General features: G+C 47.6%; 1 protein-coding gene across 4 annotated transcripts in view; it reads left to right on the forward strand.

Annotated features, from left to right (window-relative positions):
* KANSL3 (KAT8 regulatory NSL complex subunit 3) overlaps positions 1-19,592 on the forward strand; it is a 1,222,374-nt gene that overhangs the window by 403,053 nt on the left and 799,729 nt on the right. For all 4 annotated transcript variants that reach the window (XM_069619075.1, XM_069619076.1, XM_069619078.1 and 1 more), the window contains one exon: positions 19,305-19,376. In XM_069619075.1, coding sequence (XP_069475176.1) covers positions 19,305-19,376 — 72 coding nt within the window. The remainder of the gene's footprint in view (positions 1-19,304; positions 19,377-19,592) is intronic.

The following is a 19,592-nucleotide window of genomic DNA, read 5'->3' on the forward strand; positions in this document are numbered from 1 at the left end:
CTCTACTGGAAAGATATGAATCCTGTGATCGGTGAAGGGAATAGAAAATGCTGTTCCACAAAACTGCCCCTTTCGTGTTGAGAGTAGCCATTTCCAATATCTGGGGTCCAGATCACAACAAACTTGGAATGAATATGTAGCGAGGAATCTCCATCCAATCATAGACCGATTTGCTGAAGATGTCAAACACTGGAATGCCCTACCGCTGACCCTACTAGAGAGAGCAGCATTATTTAAAATGAAGGCCTTGCCACGATTCTTGTACATCTTCCAAAATGCCCCACTACACATCCCCACACAGGAATTTCACAGGATTGATGGAACCCTCAGGAAACTCCTATGGAACGACAGACACCCGAGACTGGCACTCAACACCCTGCAACGCTCCATCTGGGAGGGAGGCATTGGGCTGCCGCGCCTACAGACATACTACTGGGCAAGCCAAATGGCAGTAATAAACTACATGCTACACGGAGATCCATCGCTACCACACATTAAACCTGATGTCACAAGAAGAGCGACAATAACCCCACTGGAGTCCCTATATCGGAAAACCAACACCACCACCCACAAAACGATGTCATCCCACCGGACAATAATCTGGGCAGAGGCATACAAACACATAAACTGGGAAGGGAAAATCACCCCTGTGCAGCCACTGTGGGCAAACAAACACATTTCTGAGCTGGATAAACTCCCGAAATGGCAGAACTGGATAGCAGCAGGGATAACAAAAGTGGGTGATGTGCTCACGGATGGAGGGATCGTACCCTTCGACGAGCTGGTTGGTAAATTTAACCTCCCTGCTACTGACCGGTACCGACACACACAGCTAAGTCATGCCCTACTGCGTAACCTCCCTGATCTGAGCAATATGGCAGACTGCACTCCCATAGGGCCTCATTACACGGAAGGCGGTGAGCCATGGCGCTATTAGCGCCATGGTTCATGCCGGTAAAATACCGGCACCACCTTGGCGGAAAGGGGATTTACCGCCCCATTCCAATGTTGGAGGTGCAGTAAATCCCCCTTCCGCCATTGCCCTTCCCCATTCCCATTTCTGCCCCATAGGGCTCTATGGGAATGGGGAAGGCGCTAATTACGGCACCGCAATTTTGCGGTGCCGTAATTAGCTCCGAGGTCCCTTAGCGGGTTGGTTTTTAACGCCTGCAAAAAGCAGGCGTTAAAGCACCAACCCGCTAAGGGACCTCGTAGTAAGGCGGTAATGGTTAACGGTCACCGTTACCATTAACGGTGGCCGTTAACCATTACCGCCTTCCGTGTAATGAGGCCCATAGAGAGGAACCTAGTCTTAGACCGAATAGATGCCAAAATCACCTGTGTAATGTATAATGCTCTTACCTCCTTCGCTACACCTGAGTCTGAAATCCAAGTGGGTGAGGGATGTAGGAGAGATCCTATCAGAAGACTGGATAACAATCCTAATGTACCCAAGACAGACATATCAGCCAGACTTCGCCTCATCCAGCTAAAAATTCTACATAGAATTTACTACCCAAGGGTAGCACTCTATCGCTGGGGTAAAATCACAGACCCTAATTGCCTATGTTGTTGCCAGGAGGAGGGCACTTTCTTCCACATACTGTGGGACTTTTCACACATCAAACTATACTGACAACAATTTTGTGATACATTGTCTAGGGTGCTGGGCTGTACTGTGGCCAGAGATCCAAAGCTGATGCCGTTTGGTGCAGAGGACAAGGGTGCAATGTCACGCTATGATTTTTACCCTCCACAGCACTGATCAAACGCAACATAGCTAAACTGTGGGGGTCTAATGTAACTTCGGACAATGTACAATGGCTAAATGACATAGACGCATGCTTAGTGATGGAGCGACGAGTGTATGCATCCAGGGGCTGCCCTGGATAAGATCTGGGGGAAGTGGGAGAACGCTCATTAGGATACCGGAAATTGTATACCAGAGGCTCCATACAACGGCCGAGAAAGTGTGGACTTGTAATACTGCTATTGCTTTGTGCTACTGAACCGGAGACCTGTGAATTGTTTTAATGTTAAGGTTGATGGGCTCCACCGGAGTCAATGTTTTATTTGTATTGTGTAATGAGAAAACCAATAAAAGTTTTATATTTAAAAAAAAACATGGTATCCACACCTGTGCAAACTGGCGATGTGCGACCCCACCAAACTCATGTGCCGGTACAACCTACTCTCCCAGCACTAGGGGCTAACAATGCATCCTCAGCCCAACTCTATGAACTTGGCACCATAGCTCCTGAAGTCATAGAGTTCGGACATCTTAATTTACCGCAAAGATGTATGGATATCTTGAGAGTCAAGAAAACCGAACACGAGGCACTGTTACTATGACAAATGGAAACGATTCGTAATTTGGTGCCAGAATAAACAAATCAACCCCGTTGATTGTACTCCTTCTAATGTCACACTCAGGCTCACCATTGCAGGAGGGGGGAAAGTTACAGTGCGGATCATATTTGCAGTCTGAAAGTGAGGTACTATGAGGTCAATAGGCTGTGGGGTAAGTTGATTTGCATTACTGAATGGGCTGTGTTCTCCAGCATGGGGTCTGGCATGGATTCACATGCTCATGAATATTCCCCGTCGTCGGGCTTGGAATCCTCGGTAAAAGAAAAAATCAATTTCAGTTTCATTTCTTAACTGTCTTTCTCCTAACAACCAATCACTGGGCTCTAGGTCATACTGCCCCAGACAATGACTGCCCTCTACCTAAGCCATTCCCGTGGCAGCCATCTCCAGATTTTTACTGCACGTTCAAGTGTTGGGAGTGTTTGTGCTTGGCCTCGAGCTTTTTTTGCTTTTTTGGAAGTTTTTTACTCTTTTTTTTTTTTGGTCAATAGAGCCCCTGTGCTTCATCGATCAACCTTCCGATTAATGGGGACCCGTTTTTCGGATTCTTCAGCGCCCCTCAAGGGTGAATTTCATTGAGTTTCTTCGTGGAGGCCTCCAGAAGATTCTTCAAGGTCTACACCACGTGGATCATGGTGGACGAGAAGGATTCCCCCTCTTTTCAAGCTTTGTACCGACTGCGGTTTGCGGAATGTTTGTATGGACGATGAGCATTCCGAGTGCCTCTACTGCCTGCACCCAACGTACAAGGAGGAAGATTGTGTGTTTTGCTGCAAGTTCTCTAAGCGCATGTTAAAGGATCGGCGCAAGCAACTGGAGGAATAGCTGCAGGCCAAGGCCTCTGCCCCGGGTGCATCCAAGGGGCATGCTTCTCCTGGGTCCGGGAAAGCAGAACAGGCTTCGAAGTCCTTTGAGGGCGCCCCTCCCACGTTGGGTCCAACGAAAGGCCAAGCACTGCAAGTCTGCTACCGTCAGGAGTGCTGCTGCAGCGGGCTCCTCTGCGGCGAAGGCACGTCCGACATCTCCAGCTACTTCAGTCACCAGTCAGTGCTCAGGATATTCGTCCAAGAGGAAGTCTGACCATCCGGGCAAGCTCAAGGTGGCCCCGTAGATGACCAAGCAGGTCCAAGGGGGACTGAGGCTCCGAACCTCCCCCTAAGGAGAAGGCCAAGCAAGACAAGGGACCGGTCCTGACCGTGAAGGCCCAGGTACACCAGACAATGGCTCCGTCTTCTATCAAGGTGGTGCTGGCATCCCTTTCGAAGGCCACGGGGGCGGACCCCCTTCTGAAGCCAAGAGTGTCCCTCCCTGCTAGGAGGTTGTCTTCATTCCAGCCCATTGAGAAGACACCGGAGAAGATGATGCCGGTCATCTCCCCAAGACCGTCCCCTCTGGACACGAAGAAAGGGGGGGATGGGAGGAGGTCCTCCATGGCACGGATATCTCCTCGGAGAAGGAACTCTTCTACCTTCAAACCATCCAGGAGGGCGATGGCGACGAGGAAAATGCCCTTGGGAAATGTCAAGGGCGCCGACGAGGGTGACAACGAAGGTACCGTCGAGGAGGGCAGCAGGACTAGGGCCTTGGCTCTCTTCCTTCGCACAGCTTCCTATTTGCCCTGCACCTCAGCTGCCCCCGAGAGACCTCTCGGTGGACATTCTCTCTACTCTGCATACACTGGTATCTGAGATAGAGTATGATGCCGGTTACACAGATGGCCCCTCACGCAGCTCCTGTGCTGGCCGACCCTCTGGCAGCGGGGGAACTGCCGGCTAAGAATAGGAAGAGGCACCCACTGCCTCCTTGCCACCCTTCTTCTCCCCCCTCTCTGCCACCGAGGGATGAGATGGATCCTGACAGGGCGCCGATGGGCACGGACGACTGTGGGATGGAGGACCTCCCATCGCCTCTGCACAGATCCTCCCCTCCGGACTAGATAGGCTTGTTCCATGCAATGATCTCCAGGGCTTCTGAGCTCTTTCAGCTCACGCCAGAGGAGAAGGAGGGCTTCTTATACCAACGCCACGAGGTGAAGAGAAAGACCATCCTTTCAGTCCTGCTCTTCAATGACATTTGCGACGAAGGCCTGTCGCTCATGAAAAACTCTTCTACGGACATAGCGAAGAGGCACCGCCTATAGAAGAAATACAGGGTGCTGGACTCTGCGCCCAAGTGCTTGCGGGCACAACCGTCACCGGACTCTGGTCTCTACAGCGGCCAAGAAGAAGTCATCAGGTGCTTCCTCTTTAGGCTTCCAGGATAAGATCGCTCTCGACGAGGGGGTTCCGTCGGGCGATAAGGTGGTGGGCGAGCGCTCTCATCTGACCAGAGGCATGGATTTCCAGGTCCCACCACACCAGGAGACAGTAATGACGGACGCTTCCCTGGACGGATGGGGAGCACACAACAGAAGTCTTCACGCCAGAGGCCTGTGGTTGCCGGAGGAGAAGACATTGCACATCAACGTTCTGGAGCTACGGGCGGTGTTTTGGGCCCCCACATCGTCCCTGCCATTCCTCTAGGGCTAGGTGGTGCAGGTCTTCACAGGCACAGAAGCAAGGCTAACCCCTGTCCAGAGCCTCAGCTACACCTGATGATGCCTTTGTCGGAGTAGGAGTCCGCCCGTACACTGCAGGAGCAGTGTACCCCTTCCTACCACCTCCCCATCGCCCCATAGGTAAAATCGACCTAATCGGCTCATTTTGTTACCTATGACATACCGAGCATCGTCATGCTTTGAAACAGATTCTGCCTCGATTTTACTCTGCACACGATTTGGCGCCAAGAGACCCTGCCAGGGTCCCTTTTTGCACCTACTGCAGTGCAAAAAAAGAATACCACCATTGAGACCCACGAGGGCTTCTCCACCTAAAGATGGCTGTCGCCTGATTTTCAGCAGACCTCCTTACCTCATCACATACCAGGGAATGCGCATTGGCTGATGAGCTTTACATCAACCAATCACGCTACGCCGGCTGGCAAAGCCGGCCCACGAAGAAAGGCACAGAAGCAAGGCTAACCCCTGTCCCAAGCCTGTCGGAGCCGGGAGGGTCGCCCAGACGTACTGTCCCAGGACCTTTACAAGCACTTCACCAAAGGTCCCCTATCTAGCTCTTCCTGAATCCCTGCATCCGGAAATCAACCATCAAAACCACTCGTGCAGTAAGAACTCAAGCCCCATTTTAAGACTTATTGACCCTCATGTAATAGATACTTCAAATGGTTAACAGCCCCATGTGGAACTTTTAAAGCTTTGAAAAACTGACTCTGCCTCAGCTGTGGTTATCACTTGTTTGCGCATGCAGCATTGGCACTGCCCAGCACCCATGTGAGCCCATGCCATACTACTATAATGCATATTGTGCCTAGTAGAGTACACATCAGATAAGATCTATCCTAAATATAGGCCGCCCATTATTTGTTTCGTATTGCACTGTACAACTGCATCACAAAGTTTACTACGGAATGGAAATCATCACTTGCCGTTCAATTACTGCTATAATGCTTTTCTGCCTATACCACTAGTATGCCGCTCTTATCCACACAACACATTGCATCATATTTGTGTACATCACTGTAATCGTGTGTCTATTGTGTCAGCACCCTGTTCTGGCTGTAAGTGGTGCTCCGCTCATGGTCTAATAACATGTTGCACTCAATGTGAGCATATTATTAGAACGGACCTCACTCATTATATTGAGCAATGGGCTAATGGACTATTTAGCACTGATTATCAAGTGCACCAGCTTTTGTACCGGATACTAAGTGAAACACTGTGAATGTTCATGCCATTATGATTATTTTAACTGGATTGCCACATTAATTTGACACAGCATTGATTTTGAAGTGAAACGAGGCAAACCCATACCATACTAGAACTGCTTTGACTGCTCCTTACCACCTGCATCACTGCCTTTCGTTTACCCATAGTGAGATTGCTCCACTCACCTGATGAACACAGTGCCTGCTGATCACATCAACTGTGCACATTTGCGGCCTAGTGAAACTTTTTCACGCTAACCTATATTTGATTCACTCTGCTTGCTTTGTGTAACATAGTACAGTACCAATAATGTTCTGTTTATTTAGTGACACTGTTCCCCACTTAAACACATTTTTGTTGAAATAAGCTTACTTTAGGCAATTCCAAGTAGCCGTTGTCTTGTACCTATTTTAGCTAATTTATCCTATCTCATGCCTCACCTCCTCTCACTGTTACACTAGGAACTAAGCTCCATTCCTTAACAACACCTAAACATGCACATTCTAAGGAGTCTATTGCCTTTCCTCACTATTGCGACAGCCACTGCGTATTTAGTGATCATATTGGTAGACTATCTCTACCATAGCACCCAAAACTCTACTATGGCCCTACCTCCTATGCATACAAGTAAACAATGGCCTATAAAACTCATCACGCAAGGACCTTTACGGACCGGCCAACCGTGCACCACCACCGATAGAAATGGAAGACTCTGCTCGAGACTATCCAAACTCTATGAACCGCTAGCTAGAACCCTTGCTACTATTAACAAAAGATCTAACCCTAATCTCGTTACTCCCACTACCAAAACAAAAGGCTGGCCTAGACCTACCATCCCTAACCACTCTACCTCCAAGACCCAAACTATAACCGGTCCTCTACTAGCAGCCTCAGCTAACACTAGTCTTAAGGGCGCTCTAATAAATGCGAGATCTATGGTCGCTCATGCAACTGAGATAGCAGATATCATCCAGGTAGAACACCTTGACTTCCTAGCGATCACTGAATCCTGGCTTCATGGCACCGCTGGATCAGCTCTCTCATTAGCTATTCCCAATGGATATACTATCCTAAAATCAGACGGAGTTGATACTCGTGGAGGAGGCATCGCAATTATAGCGAGAGACAATATCTACCGATTAGACTAGTGCCATCCCCAGATACTAAATCATGTGAGAATTTGACAGCCAAGCTCAACATAAACAGCTTGCAGACTCTCATGTTCCATCTGATATATAGACCTCCAGGCCCTATCGGAACATTTGAGGTTGACATATCTAATATTGTATCCAATAACTTAAAAAATTCATCTCAAGTCTTAATACTAGGGGACCTAAATCTAGGCTAGAACGACCCGAAAGATGCATCAAGTGTGGCAAATATCCTAATGGAACAAGGCTTTACCCAGAAAGTGCTCGACCCTTCACATACTAAAGGAAGAACATTGGACTGGGTAGCAGACCATAACTGTAATGCCACAATATCCTCCATATCCCCTCGGATATGGTCGGACCACTACCTTATAACCTTCACCTTAGCCACCAAAAAACCCATCTTCATGCCTGTATCGACAGCTCCTCCTATTCCCACCCGGAATAAAAAGAATATTACCTGCGACAACTTACTCCCTCTTATCCTCCCGACACTTAATTCAATCCAGGAAAATTTGGGAAGTAACGCATTGGTCAGGGAATATAATCCTATCCTGCCCACCTCACTAGACTCAATAGCGCCACTCAAATTAAGACCAAGGCAAACCCAAGGCCCATCTCAACTCTTGGTACACACCATATCTAAAAAAAACTAGGTACCAAAAAAAGGCCATGCAAGACATCCTGGAAAGCAAAGTCTGAAGAAAACAAGACTAATCTCAGCGCTATCAAAGCCCTATACAAAAATGAAATACTCCTAGTCAAACGTGAAACCTATAATGCTAGAATATCTCAAGATGACTCAAGTATGAAAGAACTCTGTCATTCTCAAAGAGTTGGAAGCACCCATCCCAGTGTCAGACAACTGTATAAAGGATAAACTCTGGTGCTCGAACATACAGCAAGCACCAGCCAATAAAGTTACGACTCTACAAGTAAAAATAGCTAAGAAAAAAGCTTCACTAACTAGCAATATGCCCAATAGAACCACCTTAGATCCATCTAATAACACTGTCAAACTTTCCCGCTTTAAGTTGTCTAAAGTCACCATAATTGAAACTGAAAAGACTATATTATCACTCAAACTGTCTAACTGTCAAGATGACCAATGCCCCTCTCAACTTATAAAGGATGCAGCCAGAGACCTGGCCCCCTTTATTACAAAATTCATCAACGCGTCATTCGCATCCAACACCATCCCATCCAACCTTAAGGAATCTTGGGTGCTCCCATTATTGAAAAAACACTATCACGTTGCCATTTCTCTTGAAAATCTTAGACAAAATGGTCTGCTCACAAATACAAAAACACTTGGAATCCAACTCCTTAGTAGGAGCAGGGCAATCAGGTTTTTGGCCTCAGCATGGGACCGAAACAGCGCTAATAGACTTGAATGCCCAGATCAATGAACTTGGGGACAAAGGGGAATCAGCCCTTCTTCTCCTCCTGGATTTAACGGCCGCTTTTGACCTGGTCGATCACTGGGTCTTATGCAGTCACTTGGATTCGGCGGCTGACTTCTCAACAGAAGCCATAGCATGGTTACAATCTTTTCTTTAAGTAATCGGACCATGAGTCTTCTCACCTATGGCTGCAGCTGACCCCATCCCTATCACTGCGGAGTGCCCCAAGGTTCTTGTCGCACCCACCCTATACGACATCTTCACTAAGCCCCTTTATGATGATCTGGATCATCTGGGTAAGGCCTACACTAATTATGCAGAGGATACTCCGATCCTCCTACCTCTTACTGGTGATTACGACAAGGATTTGGCCTTGGTAAACAGGGTATACCTCATCATTCAGACATGGATCGCCACCCATGGACTATGCCTGAAAGATGACAAGACAGAGATCATCATCCTGGGCACTCCATCAACCCTCAAAAAATTGAGTCCCACATACTCGCCCTTTAACATAGACCAAAATATCAATAACGTTGCTAAGGAGGTAAAAACCTCTCCTTTAACAAACAGGTCAACGCTATGGCCTCGGCATATACCTGCTAACTGATTAGAGCAGGCAAAGCTTTCCCGTCGAATACTAGTTGCATCACTCTTGCCAGAGCACTTATCAAAGCTCGACTACTGCAACGCCTTGTACATAGGGGCCAACAAACAAATTATCAAGAAAATCCAATTCTTGCAAAACAATGCTCTCATAGCAGCACTTGGAATTGCAAGGAGAGAACATATCTCTGAGACGAGAAGAGCCAACAGGTGGCTGTCCACACACGATAAAATGAAACTAAAAGCTGCCTCTCTCACACACAAATGCATGAACAATGCAGTACCACGTTACCCATCAGATAGAATTATTACGAAACCTGCAACAAGAACTAGACTCTCTAATATGAGCTGTCTCTTGATTCCCAGATTTAAGTTGGCCAGAGTTGGAGGTGGTAGCTTCCAGGTCAAGGCAGCCCAAATGTGGAATTTGCTACCCTCGCCACTAAGAGTAGAGCATTCGTACCAAAAATTTCGCCGGAGCCTTATAAAGTGGCTTAAAGACGCTGCCTTCTAGGTAGACCTATGACACCTAGACTAACTGGCACACTACCTTGAACATACTCCAGTACTGGTCATCTACTGACTACTGACTGTTTACTACACTCTACAGACTACTATCGTACAAACCGTGACTCTCCTAAGATCTCACGTGCCTGCTCTCAGTCCATAGTCTGAATCTCATGTTTGTATGTACCCTGTATGTATATAATTTGCCTGTGTGTAACCATATTGTTTTTATGTAAATGTACATTTTTATGTGTAACTAAGCTGCGAGTGATCTTATGCAATACGCCCTAATACCCACGGGTCTGGTGCACAATACAAGTAATAAAACAAACGAACAAACACTGTTTTACATCAAAAAGCAGGAGGGCACCAGGTCCCCAGCACTCTCCAAAGAAGCGCAGGACTTATGGCATTGGGCCATCGCCCAGGGGATGTTCCTCATTCCGTTTCATCTGGCAGGATTAAAGAACAAGATCGCCGACTCTCTGAGCAGGGAACTTCGCTCGTGCCACAAGTGAGATCTTCGGCAGGACCTAGTGGAGAACCTGTTCGGCGAATGGGGCAATCCCCAGATCGACTTGTTTGCAACGGCGATGAACACCAAGTGCCAGAGGTTTGCCAGCAGGTTTCCACAGCAGTGGAGCATGGTGGACGCATTCTCATTCCCTTGGGAAGGCCTCTTTTTGTATGCGTTCCTTCCGTTGCCGTTGTTACTTCGAGCCATCAGTCATCTCAAACAGTGCCGGTGCCAGATGATCCTTGTTGCACCGGTGTGGCCGAGGCAGATCTGGTACCCGGACCATCTCAGCATGTCAGCGTCTCCACCAGTCAAGGTGCCAGTGGTCGCGGATGTTCTCGCCAGGGAAGGAGGCGCCATTCTTCACCACAAGCCAGGGTCCCTGAACCTGAAGGCCTGGCTTCTGCAGCGCTAGAATTTGGTGGCTGCGATCTTCAGGCGGACTGCAAGGATGTTCTTGCCAAGGCTAGAGCATCGTCTACTTTGAAATGCTATGGTCTCAAGTGGAAGAGATTTGCTATTTGGTGACTTTCTCAGATCGGCCCACTGAGGGTCAAGGCCCCTCAGGTACTTCCATATTTGCTGTTTGCCAAATCGGGGCTGGCCCACACCTCCAAGGTTCATCTGGCGGCTATCTCCCGCTACACCAGATCCCCAGGACGACCATCCTTGTGGTCGCACCGATTGATCAAGGAATTCATCAATGGACTATTCTGCTCGTTCCCGCCGGGGAAGGCTCCGGCCCCGGCGTGGGAGCTCAGTGTGGTGCTTACTAGGCTCATGGGACCACCATTCGAGCCTATGCATTCTGCATCTCAGGTTTTTGCCATGGAAAACTGCTTTTCTCGTGGCCATCACCTCTGCACGACAAGTGGGGGAGATCCAGGCCCTCTCCTGTAAACCACCTTACTTGACTTTCCACGAGACGAGGGTGGTGCTGGGGGTGCACCCCTCCTTCATGTCTAAGGTGCCGTCGACCTTAATCTAAACGAGCCCTTGGTATTGCCTGTGTTTTTTTCGGATGCCTTCGTCGTCGACTGAAAGGACTTTGCACTCGCCGGATGTGGCTAGAGCGCTGAAGTTGTATGTGGCCTGCACGAAGAGTTTCCGCAAGACTTCTTAGCGCTTTATGGACTTTGGTCCTGTGAACCATGTATCGCCCACTGTCACCGGTTGGCAAACTGACCACTGCCTGGCCATCCGAGAGCCCTTTCCACCAGAGCGATTGCTGCTACAACGGCATTCCTGTCTGTTGTGCCCCAGCTGGACATCTGCAGGGCTGCGACATGGAGGTCGATGCACACCTTCACGAAATTGTACTTCATCAACAGGGATTCCAGGGAGGAGTCCAGAGTTGGCCAAGCAGTGCTGTGCAACCTGTTCACTTGAAGGTGAGCCTAGTGAAGAGGTAAGAGATGCTTATGTTGAGCCTTGCCACTTCCCTTGGTTGTACAGGTGTGTGCTGCTATGTATTTATTCATTAGCATGTGAATCCATGCCAGACCCATGCTGGAGAACAACAGTTACAGGTAAGTAACTTGTTCCGTCAGCGCAGTCAATTCCAAGGCAGAACACAGTCGCTGAAGCAAGATTGATCTGGCCAGGACGTCAGGCCCCAACCCATGCACTTCAGTGGGAAGCCAGCTGACGGATTCTTCAGCGAGTGGGAGAAGATCTCCACAGACAGATGAGTGCTGGGCACTCTCGCCCACGGTCATACCCTGGAGTTTCAACACAAGTGTCTGTGGATTCCGGTGGCCTGGCATGAGCAGCACATCCCTCAACTCCTGCATACGGTATAGACCATGCTACGAAAAGGGGCGATAGAGCTAGTTCCAAGACGACTGAGTCTACTCCAGATACTGCTTAGTCAAAAAGAAGACCGGTGGCTGGAGGACCATTCTAGACCTACAGCGTCTCCAGTATCTCAAGTCCCAAAAATTCAGGAGGTCGCGTTGCAGCACATGCTCGGCCAACTGGTGGAGGGCGACTACTTCACCTCTCTGGACCTGGAGGACGCCTACTTCCACGTCCCCATTCACAGGAAGCACCAAAGGTTCTTAAGCTTCGTGGTACAGGGAAGGCACTACCCTCCCTTTCGGCCTAAAATCGGCTCCCAGAGTGTTCACGAAGTGCTTGGCACAGGCCCATCTACGAGGGATACACGTGTACCCGTACCTCGACGACTGGCTCATCCGGTACAATTTACAAGAAGTAGCCGTCGAACTCGGAGACGACCGTCCAGCTGATGACAGATGTGGGGTTCTCCATCAATTATCCAAAGTCCTGCTTGACACCATCGCAGAATGCACTGTTCTTAGGAGCAAGGCTCAATATGGTCTCCTGCCTATCGTCACCCTCGGAGGAGAGGGTAGCGGCCATGCTGTGGAAAGTGCATCAGGTGTTGCCACTGAAGACCGCCACGGTGCAGATCAACAAGTCGCTGCTTGGCCTGATGTCGTCCTGCATCTTCCTTATCTGGCTCTGCAGGTTACGAATGCAACCTATTCAGGAGTTCCTGGACGCCCGCTGGATACAAGTGTCCGGAAGCCTCGCGGGCAAGATCCCTCTCGAGTTCCGCTGGGCGATAAGGTGGTGGGGCGTACACTCGAACATTGCCCGGGGCACAGGGTTTCAAACCCCACCTCCCTACCAGGAGACAGTCATCGCAGACGCTTCCCTGGAGGGCTAGGGGGCCCACACCGGACGTCTGCACGCCAGAGGCATGTGGCTGACGGAGGAGAAAGATCTCCACATCAATATCATGGAGTTACGGGCAATGTTCTGGGCGCTCAAGTCATTTCTTCCATCCCTGAAGGGCAAGGTGGTGAGAATTTTCATAGACAACACCACCACAATGTTCTAAATCAGGAAGCAGGGGGACACCCAATCCCCCAGCGCTTTCAAAATAGGCACAGAACTTAAGGCACTGGGCCGTCAGACAAGAGATGGTCCTCGTCCCCTTTCACCTGACGGGAGTCAAGAACACCATCGCTGACTTCCTGAGCTGGGAGTTGCACACCTGCCACGTGTTGGAACCACCTCCCGTGGTTGTGTAATGTTGTACTGCTATGTATTTGTTATTCATGAGCATGTGAATCCATGCCTGACCCCTAGCTGGAGAAGGAAATAGTTACTTATCTGTAACTATTGTTCTGCAGCATGGGTCTGGCATGAATTCACATGCGAACCCTCCCTCCGACCCCTCTGCGGCTCTTCTTGGTCATAGTGCAACTTTCCATGCTTACCAAATCTGAAGATGGCTGCCAGAGGAGGGCCTTAGGGAGAGGGCAGTCATTGGCTGGGGGCAGTGTCACCCAAAGTACAGTGATTGGTTTAGAGGAGAAATACAGTTTGCAAGTGAAACTGTTATTTCTTTTACCAAGGATTCCTGGTCTGACAGGGAATGTTCATGAGCAAGCGATTCCATGCCAGACCCATGCGTGAGAACAATAGTTAAAGGTAAGTAACTTGTTCCTTAGCCCACAATCTAACTAGTTTGGTATTTTTTTCGCTCCAAATCTAAATGCGTTTCTTAAATGCAGGCAACGCCAACTTTACTTTTCCCAGAATGGCTCAGAATTCTTTCTTTTTATAGGATTATTTAACCCTTTGACAATCCAAGACATACATTTAATACTCATTGCAATATATTATTGGAATCATGGACAATGAAGCTTCCTAAACGGTAAACCAATCTGTACATTGTGTTGAATAAAGTAAGTAGTTGGAAAACCGTTTTTGCTGGGAAAGAACTACACCATGAATGGATGGTTTTAGAGTATGAAAAGTTAAATTGGAGGGTAGGAAAAAGACAAAAGGGGAGGGAACCCAACAAAGGTTATAACCATAGTGTTCCTTTATTGAATGAAGAAGCAGTATATGAACAATTAGAAAAAATTATGACCAAAGCGAAAATTAGATAACCATTAGAAGCTGCCATATGCAAGAACAAGATGGTCCACTGTAGACCTATGACCCAAACGGAGATGGCTAGGTAATGAGATTAACAAACCTGCCCATAATGATCAAATAGTGGTCGCAACACCAACGAATGAGCAAGTTACAAATGCTGTAAAACAAGTAACTAAGTCACTGGGCCCACCGCCTCTGGATCGATTTGCTTGATAGATCTGGATTTGTCTCAGTTTGTCTGGGCTATCGAAAGAATTTTAAGGCAGATTATGATCAGATCTACTCCTAGAATGATGCGCTTTACCAAATTTGAACTTATTATGACTGAATAAATTGTGTACATGAAGTGGTTGTTGCAGACCAGGGCCTGTTGTCACTGAAGATGCCACGGAGGATGAATTGTCCATATCAGAAGAGTGAAGAGATTTAATCGTAGCATGTTAACTTATCAGGATCCGGGTACTCTTTGGTGATGCCATTAGGGGGTGTGATGAGCATTCTTGCAGGTTCCAGTAGGTGATATTTAATGTCCAGAGTCTTCAAAGTTGGTCTCATGTCCAAAAATCTGTTTCTTTTTTCCTGAGTGGTTTCGGAGAAATCTGGAGGGATACATATTTTATTTCCTTGGAGGTTTAGAGATTTTGTTTGTAGCTGCTAGGAGGATTTTTCGTGATTGTTGACACAGCACACAGGCAATGAGTAGTCTTGGGGATAAGCTGTTGCTGGTAAAACGTGGATTAATTCTGAGTGCCCTTTGAAAACATCGAGAGTAGGAGAGAACGGATATTCAAAAGTTTAAGAAGCCACTCTGTTAAGAATTTAATGGGGTCATTCTGCTCTGAATTTTCTGGCATATGGTCGAGACACTGCATTCTATCTTCAGTAAAAGACACATGCTCCTCAACTTCAGTTAATCTTGAATTGTTTGAATTTCATTTTAAAACCATTAGTCATTCTGTAGAGGTATTGATCTTGAATCTAGAACTGATATGAATGACTGGATAGTGGAGACCTCAATTAAAATGTTCTCCATACCTTTGATAGAAGTGAGATCCATTGACTATTTGTAATAACCATGGTCCGCCAGATCTGGTGTCGTGGAAAATCTAATTACACTTTAACCAGGCAAGAGCAGTAAAAAATAAGTAAAGCAAATCATTTCCAATGGGTAGTACCCGTATATCTCACTTGCTGTCAGTAGCAAGCAGTAAAAAGCAGTAAAAACATCCATGAACTCTTGTAATGCATCACGCTGTAAATTCTCTCAGGGGATTCGGCAGAGCAGCTGAGTGGAGTACTTAGATCATGCAAGGCTGTAATTAACAAAGTAACATATAGCAAAGTCAAAGGAGCTCTCCAATGTTCAGTTGGCAACCAATCCCAGCTGCTGCACTGTAGTATGAGTTTGTCAACTGTCAGGCCTTTGAGCTGTCACTGCCGCCTTAAACACGAGCTGAAATGCAGACACATTGAAAGCACACAGATGTAGGGAATATCATCATATCTCTCTCAGCCTCTCGTGCCTGTCGCTTCCACCTCTATAATATTCACAAAGTCTGCCCCTCTCTTACTTTCCATGCCACTGAACTTTTAATCTCCTCCCTAATCTTCTCTCGCCTCTTCTACTGCTCCTCCTTACTCTGTGGTCTACCCACTTCACATCTCACCCCCCTCAAATCTATCTACCATTCTGCCATCCGTACTCTCCCCACCTCCCGCAGTTCCATCTCTGCCTCCCTATCCTCCCTTGGCTGTCTTCCCTTTCACTCCCAACTTAAATTTCATTTTCTCTGCTTGGTCTTCAAATCTCTCCATGATCTCGTTCCCCCTTATCTCTCTTCCCTTCTCTCTTTCTACACTCCCTCTCGCCCTCTTCGCTCTGCTGACCACTTCCTCCTCACTGTTCCTCCGTCCCCTTATGCCTCCTCCCGTTTCTGCTCTTTCCAACTCCTAGCTCCCCTTAACTGGAACTCCTTACCTCTCTCAATCCGCTCTATTCCTACCTTTTCCTCATTCTGCATGTCCCTTAAATCTCTCCTTCTCCATTCCCCGCCATGATTCCCCTCCCGATCCCCCTATCCCTCCCTTCCCCCGTTTGCCCCCATAATCGGCTCCCTCCACTTCCCCCTCCACTCTATCCTCTTCCCTTTACCCCTCCGTCTCCCTCCTCTTCCTTCCCATCCCTCCCTCTTCCTCCCAGTTCTACTCCACCACTTCCTTCTCTTCTGTTGAATTGCTCTACATAGTGTTTTGTTGGTCTGATTCAAAATTGTATTTGCTTCTACTGTTTGTTATTGTTAAATGTATCCTGTTGTTCCAATGTGCAGCGCTTTGGTGTAAAGCGCTATATAAACCTAATAAATACAAATACAAACTGATACCGGGAGGTGCCCCAGCCAAGTAAATGAGTGTGAGGCAGAAGTTGAGGTACAATTAGCACATTGTGGACATAATTAATGTATTTGTTAAGCTCCGTCAGGCGAGCTCACAGGCTACATGCGTCCATCCCACTTTGTCACAAGTCGCACCCCCAGGGGGATACTTTTGTTCTGGGTTTTACTTGTGCAAGAACAGCACACACCTCCCTATGAAGTGCTGAGGGGGTACATTGTATCCCTTTTCTCTTCTCTCAGTAACTTTTCGTTACTGTGACAAGCCCATCTGTTCAGGCTGGTGGCAGTGTACCTTTTACACAACTTTTAAATTGAAATACTTTTCATTGCAGGCTGCACTCGGAGCCCAATAAGGCACACCATACACCAACAATACACTTTTTTAAGCCCTCTTCCACCGTTCTGGGTGGTGGAAGGTTCCTTTGTCTTTGGCGGGCTTCTCATGGAAAGTAAGTGTAGGTTCCCTGAGTGCCTGGCAGGACAGGAAGTGGGGGAGGTCGACCGACACTCCTCTCCCTCTTGCACTACAGGGTACCTGGCTGAAACCAGTTAAACTGGGAGGCTGACTGTCCTCATTGGACAGCCACCCCCAAGTATGAATGGTACAGGATTGGTGGACTCAACCAGTGTTCCTGCTCCCAACTGGATAAATCCTGTGTCTTGGAGGGAAAAAATCAGTCGACCAATGAAATAAGGATATTGTTAAGAGGACGACAAAGGACACCATCAGCACTTCCAAAGACAGCTAGAGCCTGTTGAGTCGCAGCTTCTGTCCAGACCTGGTCACTCCAATCGATAGGGAAGATCTGAAGAAGACGACTTCCTCCCATAGACTGGTGGGCCAAATCAGTCTTGAGACAACCTACAATTTGCACCATCCCTTGAATATCTACGACCCCCAGGGTCTGCAAACCTCCAATACCTGGGGTCCTGTGCTGCATGTCAGTGCAACGTCTCCGGAAGCGCGGTTTTGCCTGCAACTTTGAGGGCATCCTTCCAAGCCTGCAACAACTATAATTGGTCCCGGAGAGTCCCCTCCCAAGGGGCGATGTTCAAGAAATGGAGTAATGGAGTTGACCGACACGAAAACAGTCTGTTACCCGAACCTGCAGAAGGGAACCAACCAGCCACCACCTTGAAGATCAGTCGCTTGGCCTCCCCCTGTGCGAGTGCTGGTACCGGATCCACCAAAATGCCCTTCTGCCAATCACCAGGGCCGAAGAACAGGAGACTGGGTCTGCTGGTACCTCACAGCTGGAACCGTCCTGCAGCAACGACTTCTTCAATTCAAGATACTGTCCATCCCTGGTATAACCTACCTGGGGTCTGCTTGTGTCATTCTGTTACTCTGGGTGCTTCAGATAGCTTGTATCATGCTACCCCTCAGACCGCTGTAGAGTAATTGGGGACAACCTTTTGTGCTCTTAGCAGTAAAACCGCCTGTCCTCGGATACTAGTCCTTGGGACATCCCTTTGGGGGGTGTGGGGGGCGCATCCTAAGCTCACTGAGCCTAATTGTAACCAATGATTTTCTACCTGCAACTCTACTTTGAACACTGTATTTTGCCTCTTCAGTGACTCATCTGAGCTTTGAGAGACTCGTACTAGGTTAGGTTGAACTATTAAGGCAGGAAAAAATTATCAAAAGTTATTCAGAGTTTGGAAAGTTTATATATATGCTTACTATGTGATTTGTTATCCTGAAAGCTAATCTAGCATGCTTACCTATGAACATCTAAGGTTTACCCATTGAAAGAGTATTGCAAGTTATCCTATACTGTATATATGTTTGGTTTATAGTACTTAACCTGAACTTAGAATTGTGACAGTGTGCCTTAGAGTATATAATAAATGTCTATTTCTTTTTATAGAACTCCTCAGTGTGTCTGTGTGTTCTTGAGCCAAGGTATGCTCTGAGGTCTTTGTACCGAAATACAGCCCCCCCACCCCCTCTTTATACTAAGCATGGCTGCTTTCCACTCTACCATAACCTTAGGAAGTTCATGTTGATCCTAAGAGGTGTACTCCGGTTCACTCTAGGTGGGCTTTTTGAAGTACTGTCTCATAGTGACCTTTGTAAAATCCCCTAACATAAGGTAATGTCTGTCACCAACCAAATTCGCCCCAGCTAACTGTGCAGGAAGACTCGGACAAGGTTTCTTGCTTAGAAGCTACGCCTGAGGCACCTCAGTTTCATTCCTACTGAGGCCTTGGATTAGGACAAATCTGCAGGAAAACGGTTGGTAAATCAGCCAGAAAAAGTAAAAAAATACAGGGAATCGAGGGTACATTCTAAGGCGTTTAACCTTGCACAATGAAAAAGAACACGGGTTTGAGATAAAAACAGAGCAGAGGTGTTTATTTGGAAAGGAGACCTGGGACGTGGCACTGAGATTAAAGAAGAAATAATGAGAAGTAAAACCTTAGGCCAGACCTTTACTCCTGATAGCTCTGCTGTGTTTGAGTATATCTAATATTCAACCTCCTTTCCTCTTAGGCTCGTTATCAGCTATGCCCAAAGGGAAACTTCTGTGGTTTACACACAAGCACCCATAGTATGGGAGTGCTGACAGTCTTTGTGGTAAAATCTCTGGAAAAATGTAATCTCTTCAGTCAAACTGGTATCTGATATTTTTTTTTTTCTAGGATAATCGATTCTTTTTTTCTTTTCCCAAACAGATCCACAGCCATTTTCCACACAAGCCCATCATTTTAATTGGCTGGAATACTGGCGCATTGGTGGCCTGCCACGTAAGTCTGCTACTTTGAGGACAATTTACTTTCTGGAAATGGGGTTGGACCTACTGGGAAAAGCAATTTATGATTGGTGCTCTTAGGGGTGAAGAGGGCACATGCTCTGGATACGGTTTGATGGGTTGGATGATGTGCAGGGCGCAGGTCCCATCCCTTTTGGATACAGTTTGCTGTCCCATCCCTTTTGGATACAGTTTGCTAAATATAGATCTG

The sequence above is a fragment of the Ambystoma mexicanum genome, chromosome 10 (genome assembly GCF_040938575.1).
Source record: "Ambystoma mexicanum isolate Mex_15411 chromosome 10, UKY_AmexF1_1, whole genome shotgun sequence".
Taxonomy (NCBI): Eukaryota; Metazoa; Chordata; class Amphibia; order Caudata; family Ambystomatidae; genus Ambystoma; species Ambystoma mexicanum.